At 57.9% G+C, this 15,776-nt stretch overlaps 1 protein-coding gene and 1 non-coding gene across 3 annotated transcripts; one reads left to right on the top strand and one right to left on the bottom strand.

Annotated features, from left to right (window-relative positions):
* Window positions 1-1,639: 1,639 nt before the first annotated feature.
* Window positions 1,640-1,712, bottom strand: TRNAE-CUC. Its single transcript has one exon. It is a non-coding gene; the product is annotated as a tRNA-Glu (tRNA).
* A 1,437-nt stretch (window positions 1,713-3,149) lies between these two features.
* On the top strand, window positions 3,150-13,683 carry CARHSP1 (calcium regulated heat stable protein 1). Of its 2 annotated transcripts, XM_036825078.1 has the most exons (4): window positions 3,150-3,212; window positions 10,637-10,801; window positions 11,483-11,605; window positions 13,303-13,683. In XM_036825078.1, exons 2-4 carry the CDS (start codon window positions 10,644-10,646, stop codon window positions 13,463-13,465), a joined length of 444 nt encoding a protein of 147 aa, XP_036680973.1. In that variant the 5' UTR covers window positions 3,150-3,212; window positions 10,637-10,643; the 3' UTR covers window positions 13,466-13,683. The 2 variants fall into 2 exon arrangements, with proteins under 2 accessions (XP_036680973.1, XP_036680971.1); XM_036825076.1 differs by lacking the exon at window positions 3,150-3,212 and having other exon boundaries at window positions 10,523-10,801.
* Window positions 13,684-15,776: the final 2,093 nt, after the last annotated feature.

The raw sequence follows: 15,776 nt of genomic DNA, 5'->3' as shown, positions 1-15,776 counted from the left end.
CAAAGTCTGCCTGACTGTTTTAACAAGTGTCACGAGTAATTTTTTCTTGAACAATGGTTGGGTTTATGCTTTTGAAAGCTCACTCTGCCTGCTGCACAGAAAATTGGTGCGTGAGCATGGTTATTAGGGAGAGGCAGAAGGGACCGGGTGGAGGCTGCTGCTCCTGGTGAGATGGTAGAGGCCTAAGTCAAGGCGGGAAGAAATGGGCACAGGTGGGTGGACTTGAGATACACTTTGAAGGGAGGATTCTCCATTCATACCTGCTTTAAGCCCTTACCTGGCTGCCATCGCTCCCTAATTGAGACCCATAAATTTAGCCCATTCTGGCAACTGCCATCTCACCCCACACTCCCTTTCCTCTCTCTGTGTCTTAGCGCCACCATGCTCCTTCCCACCCCAGGGCCTTTGCACATGCTCTCACCTCTCTCAGGAATGTCCTTTTCTTTGTTTAATTCCTGATTAAAGATCTCAGGTCAATCAGCACTTTTCAGAGAAGTCTGTCCTGGCTCCTCCAGCACCATGCCTGACCCTGCTGTGGGTCACAGAGGGATTTTGTACCTTGTGTGATTACTGGTTTAACATCTGCCTCCGCTATTAGAGTGTACTGATTGGGGGTGGGGGGCGGCGGGGGGGCAGGGCTAATGAGAGTTTTGTTGAGCCCAGAGCTTGGAACAGAGTACAGGTGCAATAAATATTTGTCAGATGGCTGGCTGAATGGCTAATAAGGCCTTGCTGGGCAGAAAACTTAGACCACATGCCCTCATCAGCTGTTAGCTCAGGTCTGGCTGCTAGGCCAGTGCCATCAGATGGGGCCAAGGTGGTGGGCTGATGTCACTGACTGCAGGAGACTTAAGCAACCACAATTTGGGAGAGAGAACTCCCTGCGACCTGTCTCATCCTATGGCAGAGGGCGGGAACCCACTGAGCCATGGAGGCTTATCTAGCCCACCACCTGACATCTTGGTTATTGGTTAGCACTACCCGTCTACCACTTCCCCAGGCTGTGACTCCTCAGGGGTGGGAACAGGGCACTTTTTATTTCTGGGTGCTCAGTGCCCAACACAGAGCCCAGCATGGGCAACACATCCAGTGAAGAATTGTAGACCTGAACTGCACAATCTCAGGTGTGAAATTCTGAGAGGCTTCAGTTTAGTTGAGAAGGGCTTTGGGGAGAAAAGGAAGAAAAGGGACTGCCTTAGTTTGCTCTGGTTGCCATAACAGAATACCATAGACAGGTGACTTAAACAACAGCAACTTATTTCTCCCAGTTTTGGAGGCTGAGAAATCCAAGATCAAGGTGCTGGCCAATTCAGTTCCTGTTGGAGAACCCTCTTGCAGGCTTGTAGAGGGCTGTCTTCAACAGTCTCTTCTTTGTGTGGGTGTAGAGGAGGGAACAAAGGAGGTGGGAGGGAGAGGGAGAGGGAGATGGGGGGAGAGAGAGTGTGTCACTGGAAAACTGGGTTCATCTCTTGGTGGGTGTGGAGCGAAAAGACACAACCAAGCTAAAGATCAGGAGAAGGAAGGATTTATCATTACTGGCAGCAAGTAAGGAGAACACCTGGGATCTTTCCCAAAGCAGTGTCTCCCCAGCAGCAAAATTGGGGAAGTTTTTTTGGCCACACAGCTTATGGGATTTTAGTTCCCTGACCAGGGATCGAACCTGGGGCCCCCGCAGTGAGAGTGCCAAGTCCTAACCACTGGACCACCAGGGAATTCCTCAAATTGGGTAAATTTTAATCCCCTATTCATGAAGGGGATTGAGCAGAGGAGAATTCAGCATAGAATTGGGGCAAAGGTCGACAGAGTCCAAGTTTTAGTTGATTGAGGTCAGGAGGGTCAACATCATCACTCCCTTGAGGAGGAACAACTCTGTTTTATCGCTGAACTCTTGTTTCTTGACTACTTTGCCTTTGTTCCTGCATTCCCTCACTTCCCTGAAGATCATTAATTATTGAGTCCTGTTAAAACACAAACATTGTGGCTGGGCTTAGATCACAAAATGGCTTAGGCCAAAAATGGCTACTCTTATGTCAAGAAAGCCATGCCTGGTTCTTTCTCCGGGGACCCCTAACCTATCTGCATACAAGAGCAGGCAGAGCTGGTGGGTTCCAGGAGGGACCCCTGTTCCACTCCCACTCCTGGACCCTGTTGTCCCAGGACAGTTACAGGATCCCTCCCCCCTTCCTGCCCCTCAACTACCAGCCTGAGCCTGGGTCCAGGGCTGGGTTCCCTTTCAGAGGCTGCTCCCAACTTGCTGTGTGTGAGGGGGTGGGTCACCTCTCGTGCCTCACTTTCCTCTCCTATGAGAGTACGAAATTAAGTTAAAAAAAAAAGAAAAAAGGGGGGGTGGGATGAATTGGGAGATTGGGACTGACATATATACACTATTGATACTATGTATAAAATAGATAACTAATGAGAACCTATTGCATAGCACAGGGAACTCTACTCAATGCTCTGTGGTGACCTAAATGGGAAGGAAATCCAAAAAAGAGGGGATATATGTATACGTATAGCTGATTCGCTTTCCTGGACAGTAGAAACTAACACAACATTGTAAAGCAACTATACTCCAATAAAAATTAATTAAAAAAAAAAGATGAGAGTAAGGTCATTTACCTGCAGACACAGAGGACTCAAGGAGGGAGTGGAAATTAAGAGCAAAACAAACAAAAAGAACGAAATCAACAGATTTCCCTCTTTTTTTGTTATTTCTTTCTTTGCATTTTTTTGGTTTTCTTTTCCTCCCTTCGGCCGCTCTCTTCATTCCTTCTTGTCATTCCTAGATCTCTTTCTTCGCGCTAAAAAGGAGGTGCCCCGGGGCCGTCCGGATTCTGGAGCTAAGGTCAGGTGGGGGACCTGACCCGACTCCGTTGGCTAGGGGAGGGACCTGCTCGGGCGCGAAGACCAGACTCTCTCCCTTTTCAGGGGAGTTTTCTGGCCGGGGTGCGGCACAGTCGCGAGACGGCGTACTCCCAAGGCCACGCGCCCCGCGATCCCGCCAGTCGCGCGCGAGGACACAAAGATCCCGCCGGGGCTGTGCTCCCGCCCGCCCCGCCCCTGCCCCAGACCACAGTCCCATTGGCTGAGAGCCCCTGGGGGCGGGGTCAGGGGCGGGGGCGAGGCGAGCCCGCCCCGCGAACCACGCCCCCTCCCCAGCTCTGTTCCCGCAGTTCGAGCAGAGCAGCTGGCTGAGCGGAGTGGATCGCCAGGTAGGGAGCTTCTCCGGGGACCCCAGGAGGGGTGTGGTGGGGTGTCCCCGCCCCGAGGGCGGCCCAGGAACCTCCGGGATGGGACCTCGGCCTCTTCTGCCGCCGCTGCCCCCTTTCACCCCCGCCTCTGCAGGGTCTTCCAGCTCGCCGGCAGAGGGCCCCGGGCTGGGTCTCTCTAGGCCCCTAGGAAATGCCCGGGCCGCCTTGGCCTATTCGGGGAGCGCGGGTTACTCATCTCCCTCGGGAGAATGGAGGGTGTGGCAGCAGCTGGAGGGATGTGGGGCGGACGTCGGGTTGCATTTCCCGCCTGGCCACCTGTTTTCTTCGGGCGGAAAAAAACCTCTCCTCCTCCTCGTCCCGCCCCCGACCGCCCCCCCCACCCCTCCGCCTTACCACCCTCCCCCTGCTTTCGCCTGTGGGCTGGAGCAGGATGGGGTGACTCGCGGTGCGCTGGGGCGAGGCGCGGCGGGGGTGGGGGGCGCCGCTCGGGGAGGTGGAGGCAGCCGCCAGCCAGGCCTGGTCGCGCCAGCTGTGGGCTCAGTGGTGGGACCTCGGCCGGGCTTGGCGGGGAGGTGGGCTGGGGGTATCCTGGCGCCGGGCGATTGGCCGCGTCTGGGGAGGAGGAGCCGCCTGGCGCTCGCCCGGTGTGTTTGCGTCTGGATGGGGGGCCCCCGAGGCCTTGCCGAGAAACTTCTCCCGCGCCCACAGGCTCCCTCCGCGACAGCCTCACTGGCAGCCCAAGTTTGCAGGCCGGAAATGCAACGGTTTTTTGTTTTGTGTTGATTTCTAACAAGGAAGCCCCTGGTCCCCACAGCTTATCTGGGGTTGGAGTGGATGTGTGTATTGGGGGTGGGGGACAGGAGATCAGCCCCTCCAGGCACGATCTCCGTTCCCACAGGCGGGGGTGTCTCACTGCAAAATAGGAGGCTTCTCTGAGCCTCCGTCTCCCCATCCGTAGACTGGGGATGTAACTTTTCCTATCATAACGGGGTGAGTGAGAATAAAAGGAGATGGCTGACCCAGTGCGGGGAGGAACGTTAGCTACTGTTAACATTTTTTACTGGCTTTTTGCATATTTCTTGGTCTCTTCACTCCCTCATTGGAGGAGTCTTGCCCCTCCAATGCGTTCGCCACCCTGAACCCAGGGAGAACTTGTAAAAACAGGTTCAGATCAACCCCCGGCCTAAAATCGTCCACTGATGCCCCCATTGTCGGTCAAGTCTCAAACTTTTCAACAGAGCTTTCTATTATCTTCCCCCGAGACCCTCCCAGCCTCTTTCTGCCGGCCGTCCTCCCTCCCCCTGGGCCTTTGCCCCTGCAGGTCCCAGGAAAAACTTCCCCACTCCGCCTTTAGGACTCGAAGCAGCCGCCGCCGCCTCGGGGCCAGGGGCCTCCTCCAAGGCCCCTCTGTGCTCGCCTTCCCCGGACGGACTTGATGACCGCGGTTCTCAAAGCTGCCGTGTTTGTCACTCCCTCCCCCCACCCCCGCCCCCAGCTGGCGCAGGAGCCCCAGCAGAGCAGGAACTGGGGCCTGTAGCGCCGCCCAGCCCAGCCCGGAGTAGATGCTCGCAATGAGCTGAGACTGGCCCAGCGCCGGGCTCTGGGTCCTGGGCGGGGACGAGGGTGGGTCTTTGTCTCACCGAGTGGCAAAGTCAGGGCATTTGGTTTGTGTCCCATCAGCAGGGACAGGAATGGGAGGGATTATTCTAGATGGCCCCAGGCCTGACAGTTCTACCTTTAGCGGCTCCACCATTGTTTCTGGGCCTTTGTATCAGGCACCCCCTGCACAACATCCTCCGCACGACGTCTGCCGGGCTGGGAGGCTGCACCAGGACTGTCCCATTTGACAGATGGGGAAACTGAGGCAGGGAGCGGTGAGGTCGCTTGCCAGGGGTCACAGAGGGAGTGGAGTGCAGAGTTAGGCCTGAGACTCAGGTCTGACCGAAGCCCTGGGAGAATGGAGGCGAGGATGGAATACAGGAAGGCTGGAAGTGGGGGTGATGCGGTGCGGAGTCGGCCCCTAGTTACGAACAAGGGCTTGGGCTCCTCCCAGGAGGGCTGCCCAGGCTGGGAGCCGGCGGGCGCAGGGTCCTGGGTGGGGCGGGCCGGTTCGGGAGCGCTAACGGGGGGCAGTGCTGGAGGGGCGCCTTTGCTTCCCGGTAGCTGGCCCTCGGGTTTCCGGCCTCTTCGCAGCACTCTGGGGCGGCCGAGCAGTTCCCGGATGGGCTTGCCGCCGCCCCTCCCCCCCTCCCCGGACGCGGGCATCGCGGGCTGCACCCTCCGCGCCGAGTTTGTATTTCTCCCTGCTGCTGGCGCTGCAGGCTCCTGCCAGGCCGCCCCGCCCTCGCGCCCCCTCCACTCGATTCCCCACTTCCCACCACTCCGCTCCCTACCCCCTGACTCCCCGCCCCACCCCTTGGCCTCGGCCCTCTCTGAATCCCCGCCCCTTGAGTCCCCGCCCCCTCCCTTTCCCCCTCCCCTCTATCCTCGCTCTATTCCCCCTCTGCCTCGCCAGAGCCCCACTCTCCCGCGAACAATGGAGGGGAATGTGGCCCAAGCCCGCCTCGGGCTCCTCATGGGCCTCCCCTGCTTCCTGGGACCCCACTGTCCAGCCTCCGCTGACTCACCCGGCCCCTCGGTCCACGTGCCCTTGGTTCTGCGGGGCTGGGGCTTAGCTGGGCTGGAGGCCGAGAAGGGAAGGGAGGCGTCTCTACTGCGTCAGCTTACAGACAAGGAACCTGGGTGTACTAAGGTGACTTTGTGACTCACCTAGAGCCCCCCCCCCCCAAAAAAATTTCCCTTCCACCCTCTTATGCTGGTTGAGAGGTGCGCAAGGCCGATAACCCGGTAACCCGCACTACTCTTTTGTGTGTACTACTCTGTGTGGGTTGACCAGCATCTACCTTGCTAGGGGGAACTCCTTAGAAATGCAGAATCTGGGACTCTACCCCCATCTTCAGAATCTACGAGTCGGTTGGTTCTCCAGTGTCCTGTCCTGTTCCCTTCATGTGGGCTAGTAGTCATCCCCACCTGCCAGCAGTGGCCTGGCCCTGGGGCTGGGAGGTGTCTGAACATGGTGCCCAGCCCTGGCCTCCCCCATCCAGAAACCCATGGAAGGCTCGGCACCCCGTTTTTCAGAGTAGGCTTGGAGAGATCTGGCTTTGCTGAGAACCATGCTGAGTATGAAGCTCCCAACTTGAACTCAGCTTTTTCCCCTCCATCTCCCTGCCCTCAAGGGTCTGAAGGCTACCAAGAATGGAGCCTTGTGGAACGAACTGCAAACTCCTTCTCACTGAAGTGTAAATGACTGATAGCACTGCCAAGGACCCCCTCCCTGGAGTCAGCAACTGGCTACTTGGCTCAAGACAGACGATTGGTGGGGTTTGAGGCCGAGAGGGCAGGAGAGGAGGGGGTTAGCAGGGGCTCTGCAGGATTGGGTCTCCAGTCGCTTGATATGTGGGTGGGTGGAAGAGGGGTCAGGAAGACCAGAGCCTGGTGCCCAGCTGAACTCTCTGAACCTTCCAGGAGGACGTGCAGGGCCTGTGGAAAATTCCCAGGCTATTTTGGGCTGAGGCCCCCTACCTGCCCTTTCCCAGGGTAAAGGCCCTGCTGGTGCCGGGGGTGGGGTGGCCTCGCCCCGTCCACTGGTGTGCACACACAGGCAGTGACAGGTGTGCATCCACGTGTGCACCTGGCTTCAGACACACACATGTGCGCACACACACCACACACGTGAACAGAGCCAAACACGCCCATACAATCCTGTGCACACACAGCCATACGCATATACGCACATGCACACACACAGGTGTGTGCACACAGCTCAGCAGCCGTGGCATGCCTTGGGCATGACATTCCGTCTGAGTTTGCTGCAGGCCTGAGGCCCGTCCCAGGTCTGGCCTAGAGCCTCCTAGCAGCCTGAGCCTCAGTTGCCTGTTTGCAGGTGCCCTGCAGCTGTAGGGAGTTGAGGGGGTCTGGGAGGGGGGCTAGTGGCAGCGGGTGGGCCCTGCCTCCTCCAGGGTCAGCTCCAAGGCTCCCCTGGTGTTGCTGGGAGAGCAGTTGCTGGTTGGAAGGAAGCACGACTGCTGCACACCCCCCATCTGTGTGTTGGGGGGCAGCAGCGGGCCTCAGAGCTGGCTCCTGGGCTACTGGCTCCCCCCTCCCCCAGCTGTTTTCCTTACAGCTGGACTTTAACCCAGGCCTCCCCACACAGAGGCCATTCACTCCTTCTCCCTGCCCCCTCCCCCATGCCGCTCCCCCTCCCCACGCAGGCCCCTGGGGGTGGGCTGGCTCTTGTCCAGGCCTGCTCCAGCTGCCCCAGCCGCTTTCAGCTTGGATGGCCCAGGGAAGGCGGGCAGGATGGTGGTTAAGGCTCCTGCGTCTCCCAGGCCGGCACTTCCCTTCCCGTCCCTGCTCTGGGAGGCTCTGGTGCCCCCCATGCCTCAGTTTCTCCCACTGCCAGGTGCGCATGCGTGGAGCCCTCTGCTGCTGCTCGACTGTGCAAGGCACCGAGCACACAAGTACACATGAACTCCAGCAGGGGCTTCGGGTCCTAATGCTGCTTAAGACCCTGCTCTGTCCCAGCCCCAGTGCAGGGCCCTAGGACGTGGGGGGACTCCATGCTGCCTTCAGGTTGCTCCCCGCTCAAGACGGTGGGCTTCCATCAGCACCTCTGCAGGACTGGGTATACTAGGGGAGTCAAGCGAGCTGGGGTGGAGAGAGAAGGGGGGCCCCAGTTTGGGCCTGCTTCATTAACCCAGGGGGAGGTAGGCCTGGCAGGGGACATGGGGACAGTCAGACAGACATGGGTGTGAAGAATGAAGACACATGGGGATGATGGTGATGCCCTCCTACCCACCGTGTCTCTCACCTCTCACCCCTCCTCCCCCAGTGCCCCCCCACCCCTAGTCTCCTTGCTGGCCTTCCATCACACCTGCCCTTGCCAACCTCAGGGCCTTTGCACAGGCTGTTTTCCCACACCTGGAAGAGCCTCCCTCTGTTTTGTAAATGGTCCACTCTTTCTTACTGTCTGGGACCCAGCCTGCACCCTCATTAGAGTGGCACCCCAACCCTGCTGCTTTTTATGTCCCTCTATGTATTTTCTTATCAGCCCTTTCAGCAGTCTGTAATGATTATTTATTTTTTGGCCACACCACACGGCTTGTGGGATCTCAGTTCCCCTACCAGGGATTGAACCTGGGCCATGGCAATGAAAGCCTGGAATCCTAACCACTAGGCCACCAGGGAACCACCTGTAATGATTTTGTTTATATATTTATTGATCTGTTTCTTCTCTGGCTCCAAATTCAGCCCCGTGTCTCTAGTGCCATGAACAGGGCCTGACACCGGGCACGTATTTGTTGAATGACTTTATGATGACAGTTATAACAACAATCGTAGCTGACACTTAATGCTCACTTGTTCTGGGCGGAGAGTATGCAGAGTGCCTAACGTGTATTATTTCATTTCAACTTCATGACAATGGTGTGAAGTCAGAACTATTAAAATCCCCATTTTCCTCATGCAGAAACCAAGGTCCAGAGAGGTTAAGTAACTTGCCCAAGATCACACAGCCGGCAGGGTGGGATTTGAAGTCAGATGTGCCCTGACACCAGGGGAAAGAGGGAGATTGTGGGTGCGGGGGAGGGCACTTCCCCGCCTCACCCTGGTGTCACCAGGATGCAGTGGTCCCACCTGCTGTCCTGGGTGGGGCTTTCCATTCTCTGGGCCAGCCCCCTTCCCAGAACCCCAGGCATTGAACATTCTAGGACTCTATGACATGTACTGGTGGGTCATGATGGAGCCCTGACCCCCGGCCAAGGAGCCGGGGCCTTTCTGGGGTGGCTGCGGCTGCAGCTGAGAAAAGGGTCAGGAGGTAGCTATGTCACTTCCCCTGGGAAGCCAGCTGGCCCTCTCCCCTCCCAGCCAGAGGGAGGGAGTCCTGAAAGGGGAGGGTGAGGGACTGCGGGGGACTGTGGGGACAATGTGGAGGGAGAGGTTTCCTCCTCTGGGGGGAGGAGGTGGCCCTTTCCCTGGAGGATGCAGTTTGAAAACTGGTGCCCTGGGGCTGCGTAATTACTATAGACCAGGGTCGTAATTACTATAGACCAGGGGTAATTACTATAGACCAGGGTCGCAGGGGCAGGGTGGTGGGCTGGAGGCTCCAGGCTGTCAGAGGTGCTAATTTTTTCAAACTAGTTGGAAACCTAGATTTGGGGGCAAACTCCTGGGATGTGTAAAAGATAGCTCATATTTTAAATTTGAAAACCCCGTGAGCCACACAGAACCCAGCAGGGCTGCCCTGTGAACGGGGGTGATGCCTGAGTCAGGCTCCTCCCCCGTCCTGGGGCCACAGGGCCGGCTCTGCTCCACCTTGGGTCCCCATCCCCCTCCCTGAGCACATGCTGAGTGACGCCCACCCAGCTGCCCCACTGTGCAGATGGGAATATTGATCCCAGAGAGGGGAAAGGACTCAGCCAAGGTCCTTTGGCTCCTGGGCTTTGCTCTTTCCTCGTGGCCTTGAGGCAAGGCCGCCAGTATGTTGGGTACAGCGGCCACGTGCTGCTCTTGACACGGTTGCCAGAGCGAGGCAGGGACTATGGAGTCTGTTCCCTCCATCTCCACCTGGGTCTGCCCCCGGCCTCTGATGCATGTTAGGGGTCATGGAGGGAATTCGATTTCTTAGCAGCAATCGGAGACTCGGGCTGTGTGGAAATTAACTTTAAGGCCTGGATCTGAGTAAGGGGCCTGGTGGAGATGCTGCCTTTGAAATGCCCCTGCCCCTCAGGGTCCCACGCACTTACCTGCCGGGCCTCCCTCTCCTGGATGCAGGCCTGACTTGGGGTCTGAGCCTTCTTTGGTTTGTGTCCCGGAGTTTCCTGGAGGAACACTTGAGTGTTGGTCCCTTTTTTGCCTCTGCCTTCCCCACAGTGTCCGGCACTTAGCCGGGGCCAGGAAATGTTTGATGAGTGGCTGGAGTCCTCATCTAGGTGGTTGGCATTGAAGCATCCCCGCCCGCCCTGCCTGCCTGCCTGCCTGCCGGCCTCCTCCCGCCCTCCCTCCTTTCCTTCCTTTCACAAGGATTTACCACGCCTGGCCCGGCGTGTGCCAGGGTCTGTGCTGGGCACTGGGAACATAGAGGGGGCCAATGGTGTCCTTGTCAGTGATGTGACCTGGCATTTCCATACAGAGCAGTGATAGCGGGAGGCCCACGGCAGCTGCAGGAGCCCAGACCAGGCGCCTGCCCCGGCTGGCGTGAGCCGGGCGTGTCTCTGGAGCAGGTGACCTCCACGCTGAGTGAGCCTGGAGCCTGCATTCCACAGTCAGAAGAATGAGTCTCAGATGGCAGACGCTGGGGTGGGGAGGCAGCCGGGGGGCCCCTCCTCGCAAGGCGTGAGCCCCTGAGCGCCCCTGTCCCTCTCCAGGTCCGCCATGTCATCTGAGCCTCCTCCCCCATCGCAGCACCCCACCCACCAGTCCTCGGCCGGGCTGCTGGATACCCAAGAGGCCCGAGATCGCTCACCGTCCCCGCTTCGGGGCAACGTGGTCCCGAGCCCACTGCCCACTCGCCGGACAAGGACCTTCTCAGCGTGAGTGTCAGGCTTCCTGAGACAGGTCGCCTGCGGGGTCCAGAGAGCCTCATGTCCCTGTCTGTCAGATGGGAGACTCGGGGGTGGGAAAGGGCTGATGGTGAGAAACTGGGCAGGCGCCTCGTAAACTCTGTACAGCGCTGCTCCAGGCCCACTTGAGGCTGTCACGAGCTGGGGGCAAGGATTGGGGATGGCCAGGGGTGGGAAATCGCTGGGGTCTTAAGTCATCAGGCTTTAACGACACACAGGCCTCTTCCCCCGTGAGCCCTTGACTTCATCGGCTGCAAAAGAGGGACAGTAGCAGGGTGACCGCGGTGCCGCAGGGGACCCACACGGTGCCTGGGAGATGCAGAGCTCAGGCCAACGAGTGGAGGCTGCTGCTAACTGCTGCTGCTAATAGCCTTCGGGGGGAGGGCTGCTCAGAGAGCTTTTAGAGGGGGACACTGAGGCCTGAGAAAACTCTGCAGCGTCATTCAGAGAGTCACTGTCACCAGGGTCTCTGTGAATGGCTCCCAGAGTCGTGCAGTGCACAACCTGCACAGCTGTACGTGGTGGCCCTGGCCAGCACTCCCTGGGGCACAGCGTGGGTGGGGACTGGGATAAGCTGGGTGTGCCCGGGAAGCCGGGGGTTGTTCTGGAGGGCTGGTGGGGGCCCCTCACGCTTTCCCCTCTCTCTGGCAGGACGGTGCGGGCTTCACAGGGCCCTGTCTACAGAGGAGTCTGCAAATGCTTCTGTCGGTCCAAGGGCCACGGCTTCATTACCCCGGCCGACGGCGGCCCTGACATCTTCCTGCACATCTCCGAGTGAGTCAGTGGCCGGTCTGGGTGGGCTGGGTCTGGGGTGGGTGCCGCCGTGGCCCCGAGGAGGCAGGGAGAGCGTGTGACTCTGCTGGGCGCCGGCCATGATGATGGTTGTGCAGCCAGGCGTGTGTGACTCTGCTTGTGATCTGTGTGCAGCAGTGTTCAGCGGTGGGGTCGTGAGCCCGTGGTGGTGGCGGCAGTGTGTCAGAGGCTGCAGGCAACCACGTGTGCGCGTGTGTGAGTTGAGAACCGCTTGGGGTGGGTCTGAGTGCCCGTGTGGGTCTGGTGGGTGGGGAGGTGCGTCCCTGTGAGTCTGGGGAGCTGTGTTTCGCCTGGCGGCTGGGTTCCTGCACTTCCTCGGGGGAAGCAGCCTGGCGAGGTGGGGGGCTGCCTGCGCTCTGCTCCAGGAAGGAAGTTTGGGGCTGGACCCTTTCTCCTGCCACTTGCTCACTGACGTCCTTCCTGCCTGAGTGTCTGGAAACCCTGGGGCGGGCGGTGGGGGGGACCCAGGGTGGAGCCCACACGTCCTTGGCCTTGGGGCTGGAAGGCGTCCAGCAGCCTGTGCTTCACTTCTGGTCTTCTAAGCAGCCTGCAGATCTGTGGGGACCCGATTGGCACCCTGACCCGCACCCCAACCCTTGACCTCGGCTGCAGCCCCACAACTTTCCGTCTGTGGCAGGCAAAGTCCTTACCCCACACAGCAGACCTGACGATACATAGAAACCATGTTTTTGAAATTAGGATCCTGTTGCACATGTCTGCTGGGATGGGAGAGTTATCCCTTCTGACCCTCCCCCAACATTCTTACATGCCGGGTCTTCAATAGACCCCCGGTACAGCGTAGACCTGAGGATGACACTAGAGCAATGCCTTCCATGTGTGTATGAATCATACGTGGATGTAGACATGTATTTCCACATTGCCTGTCTCCAGAAAGGATTTGTAGTGGTTGACAAGGATACACACAGTGCACCAAAAAAATTAGAAAGGAAAGCATGGGGTTGGGGGGCAGATAAGAAAGATGGGGATACTCTGATGCCTAGTTCCACTGCTAGAAGTGGGCTACACGTTTATTCCTGAGCTTCCTGGTGGCCAAATCAAAGAGGGCAGCACCATCTGCGATGTTATTCTTCAGTCACGGCAAACCAGTTCCGGGGGAGCTGGCTGGTCTTGGTGCTCAGGGTCTGAAGGGGATTTTCCTCCTGGGGTTTCATCAAGGGGGCATCAAGCCGGGCACCTCCCTATCACGGGTGAGACAGTGACTCATGTCCCATAGAAAGTAAGGGAAAAGGACTTTCTGGAAAGCTCACTGGGGTTCTGAGGAGTTGAACAGCAGAGGGGTAGCCTGGTTTCTGGGACTCCTGGATGGGGCAGGGGGTCGGGGTGCTGCTCAGGAAACCCTCACCCGGGCCATCCCCCAACTCGGGCTCAGACTGCCTTTCCCCGCTCTTCCCTCCATCAGGCCCACGGTGCCCTCGTTTAACATGCAATGTGAGCACCCCCAGGGGGTGGGGCTCCATCTCTGTCTCAGCAACCGAGGTCCCAGGGAAGGAGCTGATTGGGTCTGGGGCTCCTCAGCCACGACCAGAGGGCCATGGTGGTGCCCCCTGGTGGCAGGGCAGGGGGGCAGTTCCTCTGCGAGGGCTGGTGTCCTGGCTTCTCTGAGTGCCGGCCCTGAGTGCTCTCTCCCCGCCCCACAGCGTGGAGGGGGAGTACGTCCCCGTGGAAGGCGATGAGGTCACCTATAAGATGTGCTCCATCCCGCCCAAGAACGAGAAGCTGCAGGCTGTGGAGGTGGTCATCACCCACCTGGCGCCGGGCACCAAGCACGAGACCTGGTCCGGCCACATCATCAGCTCCTAGGAGAGGCCAGAGGCGCCTCTTCCCCAGGGCTTGGGGGAGACTCGGAGGCAGGACCAAACTGGAGAGGACATTCTACCGCTTGAGATGGGGCTTCAAGGGGGGAGTGTGGTCCCTTTCAAGTGTCTCCTGAAGGAAGGGGTGTGCAGTGCTCTCGGCCACCAGCACAGCCTCTCACCATCTGAAACGCATTAAAAGCATTGACAAAGGAGAGGCGCCCACTAGTGGCTGAGTGGAGGGTCTGTCCGAGCCCCACCCGGGACTGGGTCGGGTGGTCTTCCCCAGCCCACAGCCCCTCATCCCTGGAGGAAGGCTCAAAATCCCCAGATCTGGCCCTCTGGGTAGTGACATGGACCCTGCGTGTTTTCCTGGGAGGAATTCCCGCCCAGGCGGCCCCCTTGTGTCTCTCCTCGGCCCTGGGCAGAGAGGCTTTTCTTTCTGGTTCTCAGCTGGTTGTTCAGGGGGCTGGGAGGGGCAGGGAGTGGGGGGAGGTTGGTACCTTTGCAGCGGGAGGTGTCACAGCTGGGTGTCTGGGAGCCCAGAGTCCTCCACCTGGCAGCGACGTGCTCAGAGGCGAATCCTAACTCTCTTCGAAGTCTGGTCCTTTCTGTCCGTCTTCAGGTTGAGTGATCCTGGCTCAGCGGCCCCGTCACTGAGGTGGTGGGTGGGAGTGGGGACGGCAGTGGGAGAGGGGAGTGTGGAGAGGGGAGGGTCTTTGTTTAAGACCAGACCTTTCTCTGGATCCATCTAGAAAAGAGCAGGTGGTTTGCTTCCTGACAGCCTGGTAAAGTCAAAAGTTGAAGGGGAAATACACCTTTGGTGGGGTTTTCTGGAAAACTGGTGTGAAGGACTGCTTAGGATTTTCTTTTTTTTTTTTATTTCATAACTGAAGTTCTCACCAGAGCCAGCTCTGTTTGCACTTCGCTGCCGACATTGCAAACCTTTGTAGATATTTCCAGTAAACAGATCCTTAGGATTTTCTTTGCTATGGTTTGGTCTGGCTTTAGTTGTGTTTTAAAAATAGCAGTAGCTGGGAAATGCGTCTTGAAATACGTGGCCTATATGTAGTCAAGTGTCCATTTGTCAGTGCAGGGAGGCGAGCCCTTGAAAGACAACGACGGCCTAATCCAGTGTCTTAAATCTGAATTTCTGCAAGGGGGTGGAAGGCCAGAACTATTTTGCTGAGGACTGGTGGAGTTATTGTTGTGTGTGTGTGTGTGTGTGTGTGTTTAAAGTATAACTGACCTACAACACTATGTTAGTTCCCTGTGCACAACACAGTGATTTGATATTTTCATACATCACAAAATGACCACTGGAGTTTTTAAATAGGCAAGTAAGTGTGTTGGTTACCAGTATGCAGTGAAACATCGTAGTTAAGGAAGTTGATCCTTTTTCCTGGCCTGTCGTGCCCCTCGAAGGGTCCTCCTGCCTCTGCCTTCTGCTGCCCCGCGGTGGCCTTCTCCCCTCCAGCCTTGGATGGTCCCCAGGTGGCCCCTGGAGACCCGTCTGTTGGGTACAGACCACGCTTCCAGAGCCACTTCCCGAGACCCGTGCAGGCTCCCGGAGGTTGAGAGCCTGCGCCTTCCCTCCACCTGCTCCCCCAGGCGTCTCCACTGCCTTGTCCTTACCTTGGCACATGGTTGGGGCTCCGTGTGACCCGCCAGCCCGCCAGCGGGCTGGGAGTTGGATCTGCTCTTCTGAGCTAAACTTTGGGCTCTCTCGCTGTGTAGACTCCTTTGTAAATGGCTCTTGCTCTGTCCTTCCTGGTGACCACATCTTTCTCAGTCAGTCAGAGCTGGAAGGGACCCCTCCCCACTCAAGCACAGAGTCCCAAGTTACAGAAACTCCGGAGGCTCTGGGAGGATGGACGGAGGCTCTGGGAGGATGGACGAGGCTCTGGGAGGACGGACGGTGTTGGCAACAGAGCTGGGCACAGAATCCGGATTCCTGACTGCAGGTCTCCTCCCACCAGCACCTCTCTCTCAGTAAAGTCTGTTGTGCATGAGGCTCTGCGTTATGTGTTAATGGGAATCTGGCTGCCAGGGAGATATTCCTTGAAGCCAGCAGGTAAGGGCGTCTCCCCAAAGGAGGCTGACAGTCATTCTACTTTGCAGTCTGGTTTTTTGGGGAATGAATAAGAAAATGGGATCAGCCCTTCTTCCTTAATCATCATCCTCGTGCGCAGGCAAGCTTAGCAGTGGGATGTGGCTTCGTGACAACAGAAAATGCCACTTATGTGGTCAGCTGTGGATAAACGCCCTGTTGCTGCATTTAAATTTTTACTGTGTGAGCAGGAACAGTCTGACCAAGG

The sequence above is a fragment of the Balaenoptera musculus genome, chromosome 15 (assembly GCF_009873245.2).
Source record: "Balaenoptera musculus isolate JJ_BM4_2016_0621 chromosome 15, mBalMus1.pri.v3, whole genome shotgun sequence".
In the NCBI taxonomy this organism is placed as follows: Eukaryota; Metazoa; Chordata; class Mammalia; order Artiodactyla; family Balaenopteridae; genus Balaenoptera; species Balaenoptera musculus.
The sequence above is the reverse complement of the archived record's forward strand: the minus strand, read 5'-3'. Positions and strand labels throughout refer to the sequence as shown.